This window comes from Drosophila miranda (genome assembly GCF_003369915.1).
Source record: "Drosophila miranda strain MSH22 chromosome Y unlocalized genomic scaffold, D.miranda_PacBio2.1 Contig_Y2_pilon, whole genome shotgun sequence".
Taxonomy (NCBI): Eukaryota; Metazoa; Arthropoda; class Insecta; order Diptera; family Drosophilidae; genus Drosophila; species Drosophila miranda.
Genome location: NW_022881614.1, coordinates 2,166,331 through 2,190,628, shown reverse-complemented (window position 1 = coordinate 2,190,628; position 24,298 = coordinate 2,166,331). Strand labels below are relative to the sequence as shown.

Sequence of the window (24,298 nt, the reverse complement as noted above, 5' to 3'; positions counted from 1 at the left end):
AACGACAAACTCTATTTGCTGTGGCCAAATTCAATTTGCCACCAAAGTCCTGCCTGGGTCCTTGGGCAAACATTTCATATCCATCTAGAAATGCTCAAAAATTGCCCCCTCTCCCCACCCCCTTGTGCCTCTTGACAACTCAAATGCTCTCCAGTTGGCAAACAATTTGCGACCAGATAATTGAAAAAATTTCAGGATTCTCTGTATTCTTTTTCCTGCCTAAAAGTGTACCTAGACACATGTGAGTGTCCCCGTATCTCCATGCCCCAGGATCTTAAGCTGTATCTTTATCTGTGTCTCTTTTTCCGGTCTGGCTAATCCTTGAACCAATAAGTTTATGCGGAAATATGTGCTTTCCGGCGGCTCTGTCTGTGGCTCTGGCTCTGTCAAATTCCTCTTTGCAGTTGCCACTCTGCTGGGGGATATAAACACAATTTGCAGGTAACCGCAGCTGTCGCCACATCACATCGCCTAAGTGCAGGGCATAAACCATGCTCCATGCGGAGAACAGACGGAAAAAAAAAACGCCATGGAGAAAGTTGAACCACAATTTAAGATCAGAAAGACAACAGAAATGGGAACATGAATAGGAACAGCAAAACAAGGAAACAGAAAACAGAAAACAAAAGGCAGACACAACGGAAATGAAGATTTTTATGTGGCCCAAAGTGTGGCAGGGCATCCACCCACCCGTACTTGCCCCATAAATTGCTGGCAAAAAGTGTTTTGTTGTCACTCGCCAGAACCACCCCCACCCCCCGACGGGGGCACCAAACAGCCAAATAAATTTCTATTAAACACAAATGAGCAACAAAAAAGTTTCTAAGAAAAGTTGTATCCCCACACACACGCACACGCACACACGCGCACACTTCGAGGACAACTTTGGGGGCAACAATAATTATGTTGATTACAACAAAGAGGCAACTTTTGGCCTCTTCAATCTGCCGCTAAGTGTTGTGCCTCCTCCGCCCCCTCCGCCCCCTCCGCTCACTCCACCGAATGATACTGAATGATGCTCTTGAGCTGAGCCGTCAATATCTATTATCCAGCCACCAGCAATGCCTGTAGTTTTAATGTAAGCCATAATTCGGGGCCTTCCCCATCAACAGGGAATTTGCATTCGCAACAAACCAATTTCCTGTGTGCCACTCCGCTGTGGAGTTGGTTTTTTTTTTTAAATCTAATTAAAATCATGTTTGTTGGCTCTTCCTGGCCAGCAATTATTAGCTATTACCCACTGGCCCTGGCAGCCGCAATTATAATTAAACTAATTACTAAACACGAGATAACAAAATATAATGAGCTCGATAATTAGCGGAGGCTGCAGACGGAGGCTGGGAGGAGTCCCATGCAGGTGACTGCCGCCTCGCTTTGTGCTCTATAAATTGGCCAGGCCTTAAACTGCACACCCGCGGGCCATCAATCAGAGGGGCCACCTATCCCGGGCCTGGCTGTGCGGCCATTGGCCGTGAGCAATTCGAAAGTCGCGTCTAATCTTTGGCCTGTTGGCTCACGTGATTTGTTTGCAGCATCGCCTGGAGCGGGGCGGCAGCAGCAGCAGCAGTGAAGCGCATAAATCAAAATGCCATTTTTGATAGCAGTTCCCTTGGCCACCTGCCTGCCACTGCTCCACTCCGATGTGCCACCCGTTGGACAATATATCAAATTGCTTTTGCATTGCGCGCATGCTACATTTTATTTAGATTCTGGCTCAAAGATTGTCCTGGCTGGCTGCTGCTTGCATTGTCTGTAGCCTGCTGTCTGAGTGAGTGGCCCGGAAGTGGGAGGTAAGTGCAGCAGCGGCAGCAGCACCAGCAGCAGCCGCCCATTAATCATGGCCAGGGGTAACGTGTTGAGGCCCCACACCTCACACCCCACATGCGAGGAGTCTAAGCCAGATTCCCCATTCGCCAGTCGCCATTCGCCATTATCCTTCCTCCCGATTCATAAACCATTATAGTTTTCTCTCTTGTGTTGTTTTCGGCAAAGGGTTGCGAAATTTATGTGTTGCAATTATTTTCTTGGAACAACACTTAAAGTGATTTACGGGGTGGGGCGAAGGGGCCCCACTCTCCGCTCTCAAAGGGAAACTAAGGAAAATCCCAGCCAAATGGTTGCTTCCCCTGCGGAAAGGACTTCTCCGATGGTCCGATGTCTGCTGATGCTGCTGCTTATTCCGCCCCATTGGGTTTTGTGCTTTGCATTGCACTTAATAAGATTTGTTAGGCCCTCAATGAGAATGGAAATCGGCATCAATCCCCCGCCCCGCCCTCTCCACCCGGAAGCAAGAGAGCGGAATCCTGGCTTTAACAATTCACCGGCCGAATGGCTCGTCATGTGTTAAATTTTTGGTCGACTTTAAGGGTCCCCAGAAACCAGACGGACAAACAGGTGGGGGTGGTGCGGGTGGTGGGGGTACGAGGGCGACCTTTGAGCTCGTATATTGAAATCGTAGCAACGAAGAGGCGTGGCAAGTGGCCAGTGGCTCGGGCACTCGGTTGTTTGTACTTGCAGCAACATGCTGCATGTTTGCGTACCCAGGTTGTTGCACGTGAAATCGCTCGAGTGCTGCAGCATCAAAGGGATGTTGACTGTCGCCCCCCTGCCACGCGCCCACTCGCTGCGGCCTTTACGTGCCCCTAAGTGTCGCCCCTCCATTAAGCGAGAAGAGCGACGCCTAAAAGTATGCAAGCGGACATAAATTCAATGGTCAAAATTATTAACTGTAATTACAGGCAGGGGCAGGGGCCGAAATTCCTCCGCTGGCAAATTGAATTGCGGGAGCGATGCCACTGTACGGCAGCATCCATTACCCCCTAATGAAGCGACTTTACTCACGAACTCCCTTCCCTGTTTCCGATTCATTCGCAGACCTGCTACGAGCTGGAGCGCTATCTGCGGGACGAGCCGAAGTTCGTGAAGAAGAAGCTCCACAGCGATCTGGACACCTCGGCCTGGGACATCTTCTCGACGCCCGCCCGCCTGCTCGAGGAGCTGAAGATCAAGGAGCAGAACCTGGACGCCATCTCCACGACGTCGTCGGTCTCCTCGAACTGCTCGGGCATCTCCTGGGACAGCAATGGCTCGCAGGTGCTCAGCTGCGCCGTCCTGGTCAAGCAGGAGCGCATCGACGAGGAGGACGAGGAGGGGGGCTGCGACGACAAGCTGGGCGGGCTCTTTGCGGCGCCCCCCTCGGCCATCTCGCCCAATCCCAGTATCAGCAGTGCCAACGGCAACATGACACCCACAAGCAGCAGCAGCAACAGTCACATCAGCAGCAGCCCCATCATCCGCAGCAGCAGCTCCAGCAGCAGCAGCAGCAGTGGCATGAGTCAAGTGAGCAGCGGCCTGACTAGGGCCAGCACCATCACAGTGAGCTCGCCGAGCAGCTCGGCGCCCGGCTTCAAGGTGCGCGTGGTGCAGGCCAAGAGCCAGGTGGGCAACGGGGCGCGGCTGCACCTCGGACACGTGCAGGACTTTGTCCTGCCGACCCTGACGCCGCCCTCCTCGCCAGAGTCCAGCCTGCGAAGCCTCAGCAACTACGCACAAAAGATCGAGGCCAACGATCTGGCGGTCCTGATCCAACAGCAGCAGCAACAGCAGCAGCAGCAACAGAGGCAGCAGCAGCAACAGAAGCAGCAGCAAGGCAACTCCACACCCGCCACAGCGATCCTGCGCTTCACCAGCAGCAATCACCAAAACAATCCCACATTGACGCAACTGCAGCAGCAGCAGCAACAGCTGGCCCTCCAGCATCTGAGCATATCGCCGCAGGCCCTCGGCCAGAGCGGCAATACAGGCAGCAGCAGCAGCAACAGCAGCAGCAGCCTTTTTCCCCACAGCCACGGGGGCAGCGGCCAGACGGGCAGCAGCAACAGCAGCTCCAGCGGCAGCAGCAGCAGCTGCCACAAGGACCAGTCCACCCACAGCAACATTCCGCGCAGCACCATCGTACGGCTGACCACGGCAAACGGCAAGCCGGGAGCGGCTGGCATCAGCCTGGCCCGCGTCATCCAGATGCAGAACAACGGCAATTCCAACGTGGCAGCCGTGCTGAGTGCAGCCGTGAGCAGCAGCAGCAGCTCGCATGGATCCAGCGCGTCGACGTCACAGCAACAAGTGGTGGCGCCACGAGCCGACAAGGCCTCAAACGGTGCGTATGACAGCCCAGCACTTGCCCCAAATTCAGCCTCACCCTTGACCCTTCTCTCGCTTCAGGTTCTGCCAAAAATCATCACCCGCGGCAACATCACGGCGATCACAGCCCGGACGCCAAGCGGCGGATACACAAGTGCCAATTCCTGGGCTGCAAAAAAGTGTACACGAAGAGCTCGCATCTGAAGGCCCACCAAAGAACGCACACAGGTGAGTGCCTGCCATGGAGAGGGGGAGCAGGTGGGTGTATGTGTTGCTGCTCCTGCCAGCTTCGAGTACTGCCTGCTGGCTGCTGAAATGTGAGGAGGCAGGGAACCAGATGCCTAGATGCCTAGGAACCAAAATCTAGCCCAGACCCGACCCCCTGATACCCTGCCGGAAGAGCGGGCCCCCGTCGGTGGCTACCAATTAAAAGCCGGCACACACCTTGGGGCAAGGACACACCACCCTGGCCGTCGCTCTGGCGCTGCCTTAATAAATCAGAGACCTGCGACAACAATGTCCCGGACAGAGACCCCTGGGACACACGAGTGACATGTTGCATTGTTTGCCCCGACACTGGCCGCCGTCCACCGTCCGCCGTCCATTGTCCATTGAAAAAACATGCAGCAGGAGTGCAGAATGGGTGGGAGGCAGCCATCCTTCTGGGATGGGGCACTGGCAATTGAGGCCCCCCCCCCTCCAGGACGAGTTTTGTTCCCGCCTGTCAGTTTTATTTGGAGGGGCAGAGGCAGAGGCACAGGCGGTGGCAGGGGCAGCGGGGTGTGCGTGGCACAGGCCACAAATCACTTGGCACACACTCAAAAACAGAATTTCCATCGTTGACCTTCTTCCGAGACATCGGAAACAGACAAATACTTCCGCTAAATCGAACCGAAATTTGTAAGAAGTATATTTTCTCTCTTTTCTAATTTGAAGCCTCGAAAGTGTTCGGAACACCTGTTCACCTACTGCGCTCAAGAATCTGGACAAACGATTCCGGCATTGTTTGATGCAAATGCCGGGCCTTTGCCCAACAATCCAGAGAGAATGGTGAAAGCCGGGGGGGGGGGGGGGGAATGCCCTACAGCAGAAGTAGGCTTCCTCGAAAGGATGGTCTTTCTGTGGACATCCTGCTGGGTGTTCCTGGGTGTGCATCCAAGTGTTGGCAACGCATCGCATCTGTCAGTACCCAGCAAATGAAATTTGGGGCCACAGATATTTCTCACTCAAAAACGAATGCGACTCTCCGGGGCTTGTGTTTGTTTAGTGCCCAAATGTGGAGTGACCCTTTCGGGGCATACCCAATCATCAGCGGGGGACCGGAGGAGGACTCATGCATATGCGACAGAATGTACCAGTCTGTCACTTGCCACTTGCCACACCCTCAACCAGTGACAGACAGACAGACACAAAGTCAACAACTTTCTCTGTCAGCCGCAGGATAATGCTCAATTTATAAATGGCTGCCAAGGCCCCAGGATGTGACGCTTAACATTTTAATTAACATTCAATTTCTGCGCCTCCTCGAAACTGTTTGTTCTGCTGCTGCCTCTGCCTCTGCTGCTGCTTCTGTTTGCTCTTGCCACAAGAAAGCCAAAAACTTCTGGCTCAATAAAAATCCATAACAGTCGAAAGTTTTTGCTCATAATTTTGAGTTTATCTTTGGCCACAAAAACAAGAACAACAACAGCAACAACAACAGAAGAGAAGCTCATCCAGGGGCGGTTCGAAGGGGGCGTGACTGCTTGATTGGCACCTCGTTCCGGTGCCCCCAGTGCCCCCCAATGGCCCCCAGTGCCGAAAGTGTTAATTTGCTCGGCAGAAAGTTTCCCCTGTGCCGACATCCGTTTTGGCCCGATAAAAAATGAAAGCAGGGGAATTCTATAATTAATTACACATGTTCTAGGGGGGAGAGAGAGAGGAGTGCCAGCAGAAGTCAGAGGAGTCCAATATATCAAAAGCCAAGGTGTTGGCCCTGCGATAAGATTGAAACATCTGATTTCGGACCGCCCCCCCCCACCCCCCCCCAAAAAAAAAAGCAAAAGCCGAGAGGGATTCTTTTCTGGGGCGGTGGAGAAGGAAAACGTAATAATTTTAATGACACCAGGGATACCATAGCGACCGGGTCGTAGGTCCTTTTTCCGTTTTTGGCTTAAATTAAATTAAATCTAATGAATTACGTTTTTGCATTTGAAATAAAGCGCGGGGGCTCGTATTGGGGCCATTCTTAAAATGCTTTCGCATTAGAAAGGCGGACACATGCAATTAATTGATGATCAGCCATTATTTAGTGGCCAAACGGGGCGTCCTTGAGCGGGTAGGAGGGCCTGGCGCTCTGTGGGTGAGAGCAAAGAGCACGATGGCCTGCTGCAATGGCAGACAGAGAAATTAATTTGATTTGGGCTCTCGAGCGCGCTTCCTGCGTTTCCTCCTGTGGCTTGTCGGGCATTTCAATTTGCATGTCCCGGACCATTTAATTAAGAATCCATTCAAGCATTTCCCCCCCCACCCCACCCCAGATGCAGATACAATTGTATAGATGGATAGATGGATGGATGGATGGATGGATTGATGGGTGGATGGAGTACAATTGAATATCAATTAAAGCGCCATTCACTGCAATAAATTCCTCACAAAGTTTTGCCACAAAAGATTTCAATTAGTTAAACGCAGAGGCGGCTATAAGCATTCCAGAGTTGCATGCAACCACAGACACCAGTGGAGTGGGTGGAAGGGGGGCACTGAAACCGTTAAGAAAAGATTACAAGTGCAATCAAGTGAGAAGACACAAACAGACCATAAAAACTGTGCTGAGTGCAAAAGCCGAGAAGGCATTCCTTGAGCTCTCCGCCCATACGCCCGAATCGCATGTCCCGTCGGGGCATTCTTTTCTATGGCCGACGACTGAAATTAAAACCCAGCGCCAAGTAAAATTTATAAAATATTAACTGGCTCCATACGCTGCCACGGCAGGTCCTTCGTCTCCTGCTAAGCGGCTGCTGTCGACTCCAAGCTGCTGCTGGCCCCAGCTCGTGCTCCTCCTGTACGTGGCTTTTGCGGCCGACTCCTTATTGCCTTTAACAATTTACAAGTGCAAGCTTTATGGCATGCCACAGCCACGGCGGCAGCACTGCCCCTCCTAGTCGTTGTTGCAACTGCAACTGAAACTATCAATATACTCGGGCTCGTGGAGCCAGACAAACGGCTGAGGTTAAGTTTTAACTGCGTTCGGCTCAATAAATTAACATGGCGACGTCTCGGCGTCGCGATTGGAGGATCGGAGGCTGCCGCGAAAAAAAAGAGGAGACATAGGCGGGTGGGGGGTGGGTGGGCTTTTGCTTAACCCAGTTTCCGATTGGGATTGGGTGGCTTTTTGGCCAGGTCGCGGGCCCCGATGGCAGCCATGAAAACTAATTAAAAGACATTGGCCACTGGCAGGGAGATACTAGCGCCTCGTACATCTTGGCCCATATGAGCGACCGTTTTGAGCGGAAAGGACAGCCAAGGGGTAGTACGTGCGGCGGGGGTATATCCATCCTTGTAATCCGAAGTCCTTTACCCTTTACAGGGTATCAAGGGGGACCGAGGCTCCTTGCCCAGACCCGAATGGCGCTTTGTAGTTTGTTGTTGGATTCGTTTCGTTTCATTCCGTTTGCTGGGAGGCCAGGCCACTCTTCAATGGCCAGATAACAGGGCCATTTTGGTTGCTTTATCGCTGCTGCTGCTGCTGCACTTTGTGCATTTGACGCTGATTTACACAGCGCCAGAAAGAGCTGCAAGAGGCGTTTAGAAAGAGATAGCCGCCAGAAAAAGAGCGCCAGAGATGGAGCGGAAAAAAGATGGCCAAGCGAGTACATATGTATGTGTCCCTGTGTGTGTGTGTGGGTGGGTGGGGGAGTGTGACTGTGTTTGTGCAGCCGCTTATTTATTGGCAATGCTTCGATTCCCAAACATTTCTGACAACATGCCAAAGTGCAAGTGGCAGACACTCACACACCCACACACACACTCTTTGCCACACACACATGGATACACACACTCTTTTGCAGCTGCAGATAGCACACGAATGGAGGACTCAGGCAGTGGCCAAGTGTAAACAAATGGAAATTAAGACATGGTCGAATCCCTGCAAGCGGAAGGCCCACCAGCCACAGAAGAAACAGCGAGAAGAGTGCAGAGAGAGAGAGACAGAGAGAGAGAGGGGGAGAGCCGCAAGTGCATAATGTGAAATTGAGCACGGAAATATCACACATTTCCGCATGCATTAAGTTTTAAGCCAAGTGTAAGCGTGTCCGTGTGCGCGTGTGTGTGTGTGTGTCCGGCCCGTACCAGTCAACGAACTGGACTACCCCTTCGGGGCTTCCCAGCTAAACTCACCACCACGCACAGCTGCACACCTCATTCCCCGCGGGATCACCGCAAAGTATTACTTCGCGGGGATGGGTTGCCTACGTTAGGCACTCTCCTCTACGCGTCGCTCCCTTTCGCATCTTCGCAGATCGCTCTGGATGGCTATTAGGGTGTTGCTAACGCGCTGCCAGTTCTCGTCGGACTCCGTCATGAACGCCATTAGCTCCTCTGGTCGTGGGAAATACTCTGCACTTGGGCGGTACCTCGTGCAGTGGTAGATCACATGCTCCGGATCCTCGCTCTCATTCGAACACTCAGGACACTCGGGAGTATCCTCGTGTTTGAACCTATGTAGATACTTCCTGTATCCTCCGTGACCCGTCAGGATTTGGGTGAGGTGGTAGTTCATCTCTCCGCTTCTCCGCCCTATCCATGACTCAATGTCCGGGATTAGTCTATGGGTCCACCGTCCATTTGTGGCCGTGTCCCATCTTGCCTGCCATTTTTCTATCGACGCCCGCCTTTCCGACGCACGGATGGTCTCTAGCGATGCATTAGTTCGCATCCCTGCGCGCGCTTCATATACATGCGTCATCTCGAGCGCTAGTATATCCACCGGTATCATGGCCGCGAGGACCAGGGCTGCGTTATCCGACACCGTCCTATATCCAGACACTACTCGAAGAGCGCAGAGCCGATATGGCACTGACATCTTTCTTCTTAGACTCATGTTGCCGGATAGGGTTGAAGACCACACCGGCGCAGCGTACAGTAGGATCGAGGCCACTACTCTCGCCAGGAGTATGCGACGACCTGCCTTGGGTCCACCAATATTGGGGAGCATCCTTGCGAGTGCTGCCTGCATCCGGGAGGCTTTTTGACTTAGGTACTCGATGTGGGCCCGGTAGTTCAATCGGTTATCCAGCATCACGCCTAGGTACCGGATTGACTCCTGCGACTTAATAGTCGCATTACCCACGCGACACGTCGCGTACTCCACCTTCTTCCGACTCGTGATGAGTACAGCCTCCGTTTTGTGGCCAGCCAGGTCCAATCCCGCGTTTTCCATCCAGTTGGATACGATCCGGATTGCCTCGTTGGCCGTCGCCTCGACATCTCGGAGCTCTTTGGCTACCACGACCAGGGCGAGATCGTCAGCGAAACCGACAAGCGTGCATCCCTGCGGGAGCTGGAGTCTCAGGACGTCGTCGTACATTATGTTCCACAGAAGAGGTCCTAAGACTGATCCCTGTGGAACTCCGGCTGTCACCCTGTACAGCTTTGGTCCCTCCTCCGTCTCGTACCTCAGTACCCTACCCGACAGGTAGCTGGCTATTATCCGAAGCAGGTAGGTGGGAACTCCAATTCTCCCGAGCGCCTCGTTTATCCGAGACAAGTTCGCTGAGTTAAACGCGTTACGGATATCCAGGGTCACCACCGCGCAGTACTCCTTTGTGCCAAATCTCCATCTTATTCCCTCGATCGCTCTGGATGCAATGTCGGTGACTGCCTTGATGGCGTCGACCGTTGATTTGGCCTTCCGGAATCCGTACTGGGACTCCGATAAGGCCTCCTTCTCCTGGATCACAACTTGCAGTCGGTTGTAGATGATTCTCTCCAGGGTTTTGCCGACCGTATCCAGCAAACATATTGGGCGGTATCCTGATGGTTCCTCCGGGGACTTATTTCCTTTGGGTAGAAGTATTAGCCGCTGCACTTTCCACTGCTCTGGAAACACTCCTTCCCGTAGGCATTTGTTGAACGTGTCAACAAATACTTCTGGTCTGGTGGTTGCTCCAAGCTTCAATGCCTTGTTTGGGATACCGTCCGGTCCTGGTGCCTTTTTATCCCCAATTCTCCTGGTAGCCGCTATCACCTCCTCAACAGAAATCTGTTGCCATAGCTCGGAGTCTTGGCTCGAGACGCTCTCCTCCCTATACGGGTGCTGTGGGAATAGGGCCTCCACGATGCTACGAAGCAGGATCGGGCAGGTCACTTCCGGTGTTGACTGGCTCCTTATCCTCTTGGTGACGACCTTATATGCCGTTTCCCAAGGGTTGACGTCCGCCTCCTCGCATATCTGCCTGAAGCAGGCTGACTTGCTCTCCTTTATGGCACGTTTAAGGGCTCTTTTCGCTGATCGGAGTTCCTCTCCCCTGGTTTCGAACTCAGGCCGACCTCGTGCTCTCTGGTAGCACCGTCTTGCTCGTAGGCAGGCTTTCCTTAGCTGGTTAACCTCCGTGTAGTGTATTGACACTCAGACTTAAGCACGCGTTGTCTTCAAGATTCTCTTTTATTCTATATCCCTTGGATGGTGTGACCGTATATAGATATTAATATAATACCTAACACGCCTCTCCTTAGATGTTTAATATACATGTCATTTACAAATCTATTTTCTTATAACAATTTGATTTGTGTACTTAATCTAATTAGCGTATATAAAATTTATGTGATTTCGTATTTTTCTTTCTTCTTAATCTGTTTAGTATTTGTTTCAGTGTTTAATTTGTACATAATTTGATTTCATAATTCCTTTCTTTATATTATTTTATTGTTAAATACGCTTTACTACCTTCCCTGCCTCACGTGGTCTCAACTCTCTCCTGGTGGGTGTTGGTTGAGAAACTATTTGTTCATTGTTGGTTTTGGAATTGTCATCTACTGAACAATTGCTTTCGACATCAGGTGTTTTCGCATTAGGCGATGTATGATTGTTAGTGCTTTGGTTTCTAATTTGATCCAGGTGAATTTTTATTTCTCTGTTATTGTTCGCCAAAATACAACAATACGAACGCGGGCCCAGTTGTTGTTTTACAGTTGCCTGAGTCCAGCTTGCTTTGTTAGGATTTTTGTAGTCCCTAACCATAACTTTTTGACCCTTTAAAAATTCTGTGCTTCGTCTACCTTTGTGATTTACAACACACTCAGTCTGTTTTTTATTTATTATGCTTTCGACCGTAGGTGGTTTTAACAACGAAAATCTTGTTTTTAGTGTACGACCAAAAAATAATTTAGCAGGAGATTCGCCCGTAGTACAATGAATCGTATTTCGGTAATCGATCAAAAATCTATTTAAAATTGTATTAAAATCTTGTCTTTCATTAGCCTTTATGTTTGCATATAGTGATTTCTTAACAGTCTTTACAAATTTTTCTGCTTGACCATTAGTCGCTGGATGTCCTGGAGCAGTAAAAATGTGATTAACACCATTGTTTTTCATAAACGTTTTAAATTCATCAGAAGTAAACTGTCGTCCATTGTCACTAACTAACACGTCTGGTAAACCATATCGACAAAATACTTCTCTAAGCTTGTTGATAGTAAACAATGAAGTTATTTCCTTCGTTTTGAATACTTCTGCCCATTTTGTATAAGAATCTATAATAACCAATAAATGAAAACCTCTAATTGGTCCTGCAAAGTCTATGTGTACTCGACTCCAAGCCTTTCCTGTGGATTTCCACGGTATTAACAGACTCTTTTCTGGACTTGATTGTAGTTCCTGACAAGGAATACAATCTCGAATTAATTTCTCAATTTCAGAATCCATGCAAGGCCACCACACATAAGAACGTGCTAACATTTTGGTTTTTACTATTCCCAAATGCGATGCATGAAATTCTGCTAAAATAGCTTGTCTCAGTTTGGTTGGAATTACTACTCTGTGTCCCCATAAGATACAATCATATTCCACTGAAAGTTCATTTGTTTTAGAGATGTAGGCAGAAAACTCGCTGCCTTTTAATCTTGTCTTCGAACCAGTGTTAATTGCCTCACAAACTTTTGATAATATTGGGTCACGTCGTGTTTCACGAGCTATTTCTTTGAAGCTAATTTTGAACACCTTTTCGGACTGTATAAAATGTATGTAATTATAGTCTTCGTTTGGTACAGCCGTTTCCCATTGAGGCATTCTTGAGAGTCCATCTGCTATATTTAAGGTCCCCTTTATGTGTTCAACTGTATATTGAAAACCTGACAAAGTCAGTGCCCATCTTTGCATTCGTGCAGAGGCCATCAATGGAAGTCCTTTCAGGTCTCCAAATATGCTTAGTTTGGTTTGTGATCTGTTCGAAGGATGAACTTGTTTCCTAAAAGATACTGTCTTAATTTACTCACACAGAACACTATAGCCAGGGCCTCTTTCTCGATTGTACTGTAATTATGCTCGCTTTTGGATAATGCTCTTGATACAAATGCTATTGGTTTGATATCTTCATTGCATTTATGTGATAAAACACCTGAAACTGCATGACTGCTAGCATCAGTCGTTAATACTAACGGTTGATCTGGGTTGTAGTGAACTAAAACTTGTTCAGAAGTTACTTCTTTCTTTACCTCTTCATATGCACTCTGACATTCGCGTGTCCAATTAAATTTTGTATTTTTCTTTAATAATGCATATAAAGGACTCATTATCTGAGCGAAATTATTGATAAACTTTGAATAATAATTTACCATGCCTATGAAAGCTCTAAGCTGTGATACGTTTTCCGGAGCCGGTGCAAACAATACACTCGCAACTCTATCATTGTTTTTGCTCAGTCCTATCCTGTCAATTGAAAATCCTAGGTAACAAATTTTGGATTTAAGGAACTCACATTTCTTGTCATTTAATTTAAGTCCAACTGATTTCAGTTTTCTAAGTACAGCTTTTAGATTTGAAATATGTTCTTGAAGATCTCGTCCTGTAACTGTTATGTCATCTTGATAAACCACAACTCCTCGCATACCCTGAAACAACCCTTCCATTGTTTTTTTGAAAAATAGCTGCTGCAGTTTTTATACCAAATGGTAAGCGTTTAACTTTCAATAGTCCAATATGTGTGCTCCAAGTACACAAATTTTGAGATTGCTCATCTAAATTTAGCTGATTGTAAGCATTTGACAGGTCAAGTTTTGAATACAGTGTACCCCCTTCAAGCGCTGCAAAAATGTCGTCTATTCGAGGTAGTGGATACTTTACGTAGACTAAAGACCGGTTTAATGTAACCTTATAGTCACCACAAATTCGTATGTCACCGTTTGGTTTTAAAATCGGTACCAAAGGTGTTGCCCATTCAGAACTAACAACTTGCTCTAAAATTCCATCATCTATGAATTTTCGTAACTGCACTTCAATCTTTTCTTTCCATGCTAATGGTACTGACCTAGGCTTGAAAAATATTGGTTTTGCATCTTCTTTTAATAGTAACGATATCGTATTCGTAGTATATGAACCTAAACGAGGCTCAAAAACTTCAGCAAACTCCGAATTAATCTGTTCTGTAATTACAGAATTTGGTTCATTTACGTACACATTGTTCACCTGCATTAACTCAAAATTAAAAGCTCTCAAAAATGTTCTACCTAGCAAAGGTGGACTCACTGCATTGGTTACAACAACAACAATTTGTTTTTTTAGACCTCGATATTCGATCGTTGCATCGTACTCACCAATAACTTTGATTGAATCTCCATTGTAATCTACATATGGAACTAGACATTTTCTAAGTGGTCTGCTGGTATTTAAGCTTTCGTAAAATGTTTTTGGAACCAATGTGCACGGTGCACCAGTGTCGCAAGCAATTTTCGTTATGTTTCCATCAATTTTTACAGGTAAATAATATACTCCACTAGTTGAGGTTGTATCAACGCTATAGATAGAAAAGTTATAATTATCATTATCAAAATTATTATCAGAATAGGTGTCATGTTTTGTTTGAGATACATAATTTACGGATTTTTTTGATTTATTTTTACAAATGCTCGCCAAGTGACCTATTTTTCCACAGCTGTGACATTTGCATGCCTTATACTTGCAATTGTTTGAGTTATGATTTCGCCAGCCACAGTGTGTGCATGGCTGCTGCTTCTTTTCTCTGCCAGCGTCGCAGTCGTTTTCGCCGTCGCCGTCACCGTCGCTTCTGCCGCCTCTGTAACTCACGTTTCGGTTGCCCTTGAAATGACTTCTGCCGTTGCTCTTTGCTTGATCTCTGTTCTCGCCTCTTTGCCTCTGCCATTGACTAGTCCCGTTCTTTTGATGCATGTAGTTGACGTTGTGTTCTGTCTTCCTTGTGCTGATCTTCGTCTCCATGATCATCGCCTTCTTGAGTGCATCAGCCAGAGTTAGATTTTCGTCTTCTTCACATATTCTTTCATATATAGGGTTGGGAAGGCTCATCACAAATTGGTTTAATACAAACGCTTCCAGATTTGAGCCAAATTTGCATTCCAATGCCAATTGTTTAACTCGAGCATACCACTCCGCTACAGTCTCATCTTCACTTTTTGTGGACATGTGAAATTTTTTTCTTTCTCTGAATATGAGTGTAGGTGGTGTGTAGTGTGTTTTTAAAATTTCACATAATTCTTTGTATGCTTTTGATACGGGTGATACCGGATTGCACAAACTATGTAGTACAGTGTAAGCCGCTGTACCGATCGACTTCAACAAAACTGCCTTTTTTGTGTTTTCCTCTTTCACATTCAATTCGCACAAATGTATGTCGAATTTTTCCTTCCAAATGCAGAACGTTTCTTGGTGTGGCGAAAACTCAGCAATTGTTGCCATTTGATAGAATGTTGGTGCTTCATTTTTCGTCATGTTGCTATTCATATATTATATGCACTTTTAACATGTGTATGTATATTAATACATTTTATTTTATCCGCGTCGCCAATTATGTAGTGTATTGACACTCAGACTTAAGCACGCGTTGTCTTCAAGATTCTCTTTTATTCTATATCCCTTGGATGGTGTGACCGTATATAGATATTAATATAATACCTAACACTCCGCATTCCACCAGTAGCAGGGCGCTCCTCTTTTGCAAGGCTTCCTTCTTGGCATTGCCACATCACCTACCTCCTCCATGAGCTTCGCCAGTTTCTGAGCCAGGCCCTCTGCCGTTTCTCGCGCAGGGCTCCAGCTGGCGTTGCGCAGATATTCCGTGAAGGTTTCCACATCCAGGTGGTCGCCCTTCCATTTAGGTCCGGTAATTTTGGCTAGCTGTCTTTTCGTTGCTGCTCCGCATTCGAAGTGGATCGCCTGGTGGTCGCTGAACGTAAACTCCTCGCTTACTCTCCACGTAGCTCCCCTATGGAGTGAGACGCTCATGAAGGTTAGGTCGATAATGGACCCTCGACCCGCCTTGAAGTAGGTTAGCTTCCTGCCATCGTTTGCGAGTATTACGTCCAAGGACGCAAATTCCTCGAGCAGACACGTCCCTCTGGCGTTGGTTTCCTTACTGCCCCACTCTACGGACCACGCATTAAAGTCTCCCGCTATTATTACGGGGGCTCTTCCGCGCGCGTCTTCCGCTATGTGCGCTAGCATACTTTGGAAGCGCGCTAGGTCCCAGCTCGGCGGGGCATAGCAGCTATAGAAGGTTACCTCTCTAAGCCTCGCTCTAACAAATCCTTCGTTGGCTGCGCATATCTCCTGGGGGTGGATTTGTACGGCCCAGATGGCCGCCTTGCCGCAACTGCTGCTGGTCCAACCGCTTCCTGGTATCGCCCTGAATGGCTCGCAGATGAGCACGACTTCGGTCTTCCTCTCCCTGACTGCTTGTCTCAGGAGAGACTGAGCAGCTTCGCAATGGTTTAAGTTCAGCTGTGTGTCGTGTGTGTGTGCGAGTGTGTGTGCGCGTGTGTGTGGCTGGCTGGCTGGTGTGCGTTACAAAGTTTTCCACTCAGCTTTATGCATTTTTCTTGGCTGTCGTCGTCTACTTGCCGGTTATCTCGCTCCATTTTTTCCTTGCCTCTGCTCTCTCTCTCTCCCTCTCTCTCTCTCTCTCTCTCTGTGGGAAAAAGAGCCAGCAACGGCGCATAGTGGCGATTTCGACGAAAAGAGGTGGCAAAAGTCAGAGATTTTTTTTAGCGCTTTGGATTTAATGAATATACGCATTTAATCCAGAGCTTTCAAAAATCAAACCTTCAAAAAATTTTTATACCCGATACTCAAAATGAGTATTGGGGTATATTAGATTTGTGGTAAAAGTGGATGTGTGTAACGTCCAGAAGGAATCGTTTCCGACCCTATAAAGTATATATATTCTTGATCAGCATCAATAGCCGAGTCGATTGAGCCATGTCTGTCTGTCCGTCTGTCCGTCCGTCCGTCCGTCATTCCGTCCGTCCGTCCGTCCGTCCGTCCGTCCCCTTCAGCGCCTAGTGCTCAAAGACTATAAGAGCTAGAGCAACGATGTTTTGGACCCAGACTTCTGTGATATGTCACTCCTACAAAAATATTTCAAAACTTCGCCCCACCCACTTCCGCCCCCACAAAGGACGAAAATCTGTGGCATCCACATTTTTAAAGATACGATAAAACCAAAAACGCAGTATCGTAGAGGATGACTATATGTTCTAGAGTGTAAAATCTCAACCAGATCGTATAATTATTATAGCCAGAATCAAGAAAACAATTTCATTCTTTCTCGCTCTGTCTCTCTCTAACACACAGGTCGGTTTTGTCAATTGCAAAATATGAGTTCAAGGATCTCAGAACCTATAAGAGCCAGAGCAACCAAATTTGGTATCCACACTCCTGTGATATCGGACCTTGACCGTTTCGTGTCCAAATTTCGCCACACCACCTTCCGCCCCCGCAAAGGACGAAAATCTGGGGCATCCACAAATCTCAGAGACTATTAAGGCTAGAGTAACCAAATTTGGTAAACGCCGTTTGGCTTCTATACCGATTTACCTGTCACAACCTCGCGCGAAAAACGGTCAAAAACGGCTATCACAGCTCTTAAATCCCATACAAAATCATATTTTGTCCGTTTTTCGTGCGAGGTTGTGACACGTAAATCGGTATATAAGCCAAACGGCTCCGAAGCGCAGAATGGGCTTTTAGCCTTAGGTAAAAAATAGTTCAAGGAACATATGAAAAAAAAATCTCGGGAAAATGTAGATAAATATTTTTGTAAAGTCCAGTCAAAGTTGAAAAACTGCTCAAAATGTAGGTACTAATGAATCCATATGCTCAGGTACACTCAATATTAGAACCTTATTACCTCAATTATGTTGTTGGTTATGAATCAATATGCAGGCTAGTATTTCTACCATGAAATGGGCATTTTGCAAAAAAACACAGAAGGAATTTCAAAATTTGGATGATTCCATAATTGAAGAGGAAAATTTAGAATATGGCCTTTCCCCATTGCATGCAAGAATTAGATGTATGGAGTTTATTTTAAAGCTTGCATATACCATTCCGCGAGAGGGGGAATCTTTTGACAACAGCACGCCAGCCAACGAAATACAAAAGACTAGGAAAAAAATTATTCAATAACAATTCTTAGACAAACTATCACTGAAGGTGGACTGCCCCAAACAAGGATTTGGAAACACAAACGATGGAAACTCCTTACGGACATTCTTTGAGAAAAACGAAATTACTGCAGAAATAGCTGGGGTGGATATTGACATTATCAAAAGATTGGGTGTCATTTTAAATATTTTAAACTGCAAAGAAAAAATAAATACCCGCAAGTTTGGTGAATATGCCTCGAAGACTGCAGAGCTGTTACTGGAAAAATATCCTGAAAAGAAGCTAACTCCCACGCTTAATAAAATTCTGGCACATGGTCAAATTTTAATTGAACATCAGTGCCTTCTAATTGGAGAGATGTCAGAGGAAGCCCAGGAAACAAGAAACAAAGACTACAAAAAATACAGGAATATGAATACGTGCAAGACATTACGAATTAAGCAAAACCAAGACCTTTTCAACATGTTGGCAGCCTCTTCAGATCCATATATTTCATCCATTAGATATGTGAGATCACAAATTAAATCGGCAAGCAGTTATTCTTCAGAAATGATAAGTTTATTAGATATTCCTCCCACTAAACAGGAAGTGGCGGATTATTTTACAGAAACAACAAAATTAAACCAACTTGGAAATTAAAAAAAAAAATTTTTTTTTAAATTTGTTAATATTAGGTTTAGTTGAAAATTAATTAAAAAATTTTATAGTAAAAAAACCCATTAAAAGTAATTTTCGATAAAAAAAAAAAGAAATTGAGTATTTTACATTGGAAAATATGCACCGGCAACAAAGTTCAACTTTAACCCATTATTGTGAAGCTTTTAGACACTGTAGCATAATGTACTTAAGCAGATAAAATTTTGAAAGATTTTTCTTTCAAATGCAGTTTGTTTCATGAAGTTATCTCTATTTGTTCAGAAGTTATTAATTTAGCAAGCTGAAACGGCGGAATTCGCCACTGTGCGGCGGCAATTTCCTGCCTCGGCTCTGCTGTTTGTCTTTTAAACTGAAATAAATTTGCCATTTTTTTCGGTTTGTTCTGCTTTTCCCCACCTTTGTGTGTGTGTGTGTGAGTGTGTCCTTTTCTGGCTTGAGTCATGGCTCTCTCTCTCTCTCTCTGTTTCAGTGTTCCTGCTGCGCATTTTTATGTTCTTCATTTTTTTGAGTTTTTTGCTTTTGTGTGAAATTACAACTTCTGAATTTCTTTTTCCTTTCGCCTGGCTGATTCTGTGGCTCTGACTGTGGCAATGGTTCTGGTTCTGGCTCTGGCTCTGTTTCAGGACTTGTTTCAGGACCTGTTTCAGGGTCTGGCTCCTGCTCTGGTTGGCTGGTTGGGAAATGGGGAGCAGGGGAGCTGGGAAACTTGGGAGCTGGGGACCCTTTGTTCTTTCAACCCTCTCCTCTCCACTCCTCTCCTGGGCTTCCCCCTTCTCTTTGTGTTGGTTGTTTACTCGTGTTTTACTTTATGCATATTTCGCTTCCATCGAGGAACGAGCGAGCGAGCGAGCGGCGGCAGTGTTGGGTAAGTTTTTTCATTTGGCAGGCGCGTGTTAAATAAAAAATGCTTGTGCCCCCCAAAACCCCACCCCGCCCCATCTACCGTCCCCCAGAGGCTACGCATATTTATGCGCTTTATTGTTTGTGCAACAGCAGCGGCAGCGGTTGCAGCTCCACACACATTTTTACCATTTTAATAGCAACTTATTTAATAAACGTTTCTCTTGTCCCGCTGCAGGTGAGAAGCCCTACAAGTGCTCCTGGGACGGCTGCGAGTGGCGCTTCGCGAGGAGCGACGAGCTGACGCGCCACTACCGGAAGCACACCGGGGCCAAGCCGTTCAAGTGCCGCAACTGCGATCGCTGCTTCTCGAGGTCCGACCACCTGGCCCTCCACATGAAACGACACATGTGAGGCGAGATCTAAGCGGAGACGGAGACGGAAACGGAGGACGAAGGATGGAGGATGGAGGGTGGTAGCAACGCCGGCGGAGTCGGAGTGCAGCCGAAACTGTGTGCCATCAAGGAACGATGAAAAAACTGCGAAACGCGTAATCAAAATAACAGAGAATTAAGGAGCATTTAAGCGGAGAGTAAACGGAGAGAGTAAAGTGGGAGGAAAATCAAAGAAAGCATCACAACAAAAACGAGGGGGAACGTTGTGTGTTGCTGCGTACACCGCAACTCTACATTTATACCCGATACTTAGTCAGTATGGCTCTCCTCCGGCAGACGCCGCGAATATTAAACGACACGACAAAGAATGCGTGCGAGAGAGACAGAAAATCAGTCTGAGCGTGACGTCGGGCGCTGCGTAGCCAGTGCAAATTGATTTGTTCCCTTTGGCTATAAAAATGATCTGATCTGATCCAGATTCAGCAATCTGATAGATATGATCATTATCATTATTATTCATCATTATTGTGGATGCAACAGATTTTCGTCCTTTGTGGGGGCGGAAGGGGGTGTGGCGAAATTTTGAAACAAACTCGTCTCGGTCCGATATCTTAGGAGTGTGGATACCAAATTTGGTTGCTCTAGCTTTTATAGTCTCTGAGATCTAGGCGCTACGTGTGTGTTAGAGAGAGACAGGGCGAGAAAAAATGAAATTGTTTTCTTGATGCTGGCTATAATAATGATACGATCCAATTCAGATTCCGCAGTCTTAAAGATATGGTTATTCTCTACAATTCTACGTTTTTGGTTTTCTCATATCTTTAAAATTGTGGATGACACAGATTTTCGTCCTTTGTGGGGGCGGAAGTGAGCGGGGCGAAGTTTTGAAATATTTTTGTAGCAGTGACATATCACAGAAGTCTGGATCCAAAACATCGTTGCTCTAGCTCTTATAGTCTTTGAGCACTAGGCGCTAATAGGGACGGACAGACGGACGGACGGACGGACGGACAGACAGACAGGGCTCAATCGACCCGGCTATTGATGCTGATCAAGAATATATATACTTTATGGCGTCGGAAACGATTCCTTCTGGACGTTACACACATCCATTTTCACCACAAATCTAATATACCCCAATACTCATTTTGAGTATCGGGTATAAAAACAAAACACAAGCACAAAGACGGAAGACGGGAATCAGATATTTGTGTTGCCATTCATCAGCGTTATCGTTATGGTTTTCGCTTTCGTTGTGGTTATCGGCTATCGGCTATCGGTTATCGTTATCATTGTCCTTATCATTATTGTTTCAATTGCAAATTCGATTTGTATCAATGCCTTGTTAAGCGTAAGTCTAAGCCACCCCATACACCCCCCATACATCCCCCCATACGTAGCATTTAGCGTCGCGTTCTGAACAAAAATATCGTACAATTTACCAAAGCTAAGCAGACATTACTGTAATTTGTAATGAAGCGGCAGAGAGCAGAACTAAAGCAGAAATTGTAATAATAAAAAAAAACTAAAGAGTAAAGGAATATTTTTGTTTTCATATTGTGAACACTGCCAAAAACAAAAACAAAAATAAATGCAAGAAAGGAAGGAGGAAAATATAAAGCTAGAAAAAAATGTATGTAAAAAATGTGTGTAAAAGTTAAAAAAAAATAGTTAAGATCCGCTGCCGGTGAAGCAGAGGAGCAGAGAAATAGGAATACGGATAGGAAAAAAGCAACAAGAACAAGTGCAAAATATGTTTTAAACAAAACAAAAAGAGAGAAAACACAAAACGATGAATGCTTATTTTTCTTAAATTAATTTTAAATGTAATTTAAATGTTGCCTAGGTCTGATTTTACATTACGTACACTCAAAATTCAAGCAAATCCCTAGAATTTCGATTACGATTACGATCGGTCGGAGGAAGAGCAATTTTGTTGCTATGTTTTTAGGTTGTATACGTAACTGATTGATGCAGCTTCCCTTGTGCATTGCCCAAGTGATGGAAACTATTACGAACCCGTTTTTAATATGTATAACTAATTTAATCGAAATTTGCATCGCTCGATCGACGACTGGAGCGTCTGCCTCTCGTCGGGGATCCATCATGGAAATTCTTCTTTATGTGCCTCATTAATTTTAGTCCGACTTATTTGCGTAACTGATTTTTTTGTAGTTTTTCTTTCGCTAAATTTATTGATTCCATTCTGTATAGTTTTACTCCTTTGTGTGCTGCATTTTATTTTGTAATTTATCATTTCAGCATTTTTGTTTATTTTTAATTATTTTTAATGAATAAAAAGATTGTGAAAAGCGTACGTTTCCACGGCCTAATCATATCCACATCAAAGTATACAACGGTCAAGCATTATGGTTTGTGTGATGAGAAATACTGTGATCCAGAGAACAACAGCAACAAAATAGCTGAGGCAAAAGAAACCCAAAACCAAAACTATAGCAGAACAGATACTACTCGGAGGAGCAGGCGGAGTCGAAGGCGGCACAGCACGCCGCTGCCTCGAACGAAAGAAGAGTCTAGCAGATATAGTACTATATGTCTCCATTATTTGTCTATTTGTCGACTTTTTCTAGCTTAATTCTCGCCAATTGTGGCACAGAGAAAGAATATACGATGTTTATCGATATCGATATTGTGTATTGTTGTCGATGTATCGTCTAGATGTATCGATGTAAGTGTGTTGCTTGTGCTTTGTGTCATTTGAATGTTGTTGTAGCCAGATATCATCCAGTCAAAGCCCCACAAGCCCCCTTCCAGTCCGTACACCGAACACCGTACACCGTACACCGTACACCGTTTGGCTTCCAAGTGAAAATTGCACTGAAAACAATACTATGTAACACACATGTACTACTAGCTCGCGAACAAAGCGGGGAATTAAATGAATTAAATCCAAAAATCCAAAAATGTCTACGATGTGTCAAAAATGCTTCAATCAGTTTAGTCTAACTTTTCGAGAAACCAAAACTAAACCAAAAAACAAACAAAAAATAAATTAAAAATGTAAACCCAAAAAGTAAGAAATATTTTGTATAGAAAACCTTTAAACTAAAAATCCACGAAACCCAAAGAATATTTAGATCCTAAAGCAGATATTTGATGGTCATTCAACTATGGATATGGATATAGATATGGATAAACCATAAATGTGTGTATTTTACAACCAAAAAATGTGTATTTTAAAAGAGGAAAGCAAAAAAAAAGAAAAAAAATTAATGTGTAAAAAAAGTAAAACAAAAAAAATGAAAGACTGGTCAACGAGGTGTTCCGCGTTAATGCAACAATTGCAACATAAAAATAATATATACATACATATATATATATAATTAAATATGCGACACTTCAGTTTAAGTTTAAAAAAAGGTTTTATTCTTTCACTTAAACTTAGCGTACATTGGTTAGTTAATTCCCCGACGATGACTGAGGTCTGATGTCTTGAACGGAATTAACTTTGGTTGAATTCTCCGACGGTGTCGCGATTGACGTTTGTCTTGAACAGAACTGAGTTGGCTTCTTAGATGCAGACTATTTATATTATGATGCTCGGTTTGGGATTCGGATTTCGATTCGGAGGCGTTGGCTTCGACTTCGGCTTCGGAGATGGAGTACGTGACTCGATCGATATGTGGGAAAGGCGGCTTTTGATGAAAGGCTTCCGCTGCGTATGATCGGTGTTGCATTACTTGGGGGTGGCTGAGAATAGGGCCTCTGATTGGTCAGCTAGGATGGTGTGATTCTTGAGAATCGATTCGTAATTGATCTCTGAAGAGTGGCGTGATTCGGGTGCGGCTGGATTCTAGTGCGGCATCTATTGTTTTATGTTCAACTTCCAGTTTAGGGTGTTTGTTTACATTGCCTGCAATCGGCTACGCGTGGTCCATTTCGAGCGTGAGATTGTTTATGAGGGTTCGAAGCTGAGGGTGTCGTATTGTTTATAGTATTGTGGGTGCAGGGTAATAGACATAGACAAGGGTATGCGGAGCATGGACTATAGATATGTCACTCCCCCATTGTTAGATTTAAGCCTGTCCTCAGGCGATTATCCTTGGATATAGTTCAGGTGCGTCTTAAACTGTGCCTGCTGGGGATTCCTCGTCTTCGTCTAAGGGTGTTTCTATGTGCGGGTCGGTTTTAGGCTTATTGCTTTAACTTAGATTAAACAATTTGTAGCTTGATCCTATTATGATTATGACAAATAGTAGTATTAAGCTTACATGTAATACATTATTTAATCGCGTATTTTCTATTACGATTTCTTGGGTTTGCAAAGAAGACAATGGTTTAATTTTTTGTTACGTTATTGTTGATGTAGATGCTTTGTGCAAATTCTGGTATGGAGTTGGATATTAAGAATTCGTTTAACTGTACACTGCAATTATGTATTTTTATTAATGCGTTACCTTCTACTTTTATTTCTTGGTTTAGGCAATCTTGGTTTAATATGGTTTTTGGTAATTACCAAGTTAACAATATGTTGGGTTCTATGAAACTTATTTGAAAGTTTTGGTGTGCTTTGGTGTATGGACATTTTGTTTCTACTTGTTTGACTATTCCTGAAATACATTCGTCATTTATTTTTCGTTTTGATTCTTTTTCATATACCTCGTTTTCTAGAACGTAATAATTGTTTTGCGTT

At 45.4% G+C, this 24,298-nt stretch overlaps 1 protein-coding gene across 2 annotated transcripts in view; it reads left to right on the top strand.

Annotated features, from left to right (window-relative positions):
* Window positions 1-19,894, top strand: part of LOC117194075 (Krueppel-like factor luna) — a 195,978-nt gene extending 176,084 nt beyond the window's left edge. For both annotated transcript variants that reach the window (XM_033398713.1, XM_033398715.1), the window contains 3 exons: window positions 2,875-4,156; window positions 4,222-4,368; window positions 19,488-19,894. In XM_033398713.1, coding sequence (XP_033254604.1) covers window positions 2,875-4,156; window positions 4,222-4,368; window positions 19,488-19,663 — 1,605 coding nt within the window. In that variant the 3' untranslated portion in view covers window positions 19,664-19,894. The remainder of the gene's footprint in view (window positions 1-2,874; window positions 4,157-4,221; window positions 4,369-19,487) is intronic.
* Window positions 19,895-24,298: the final 4,404 nt, after the last annotated feature.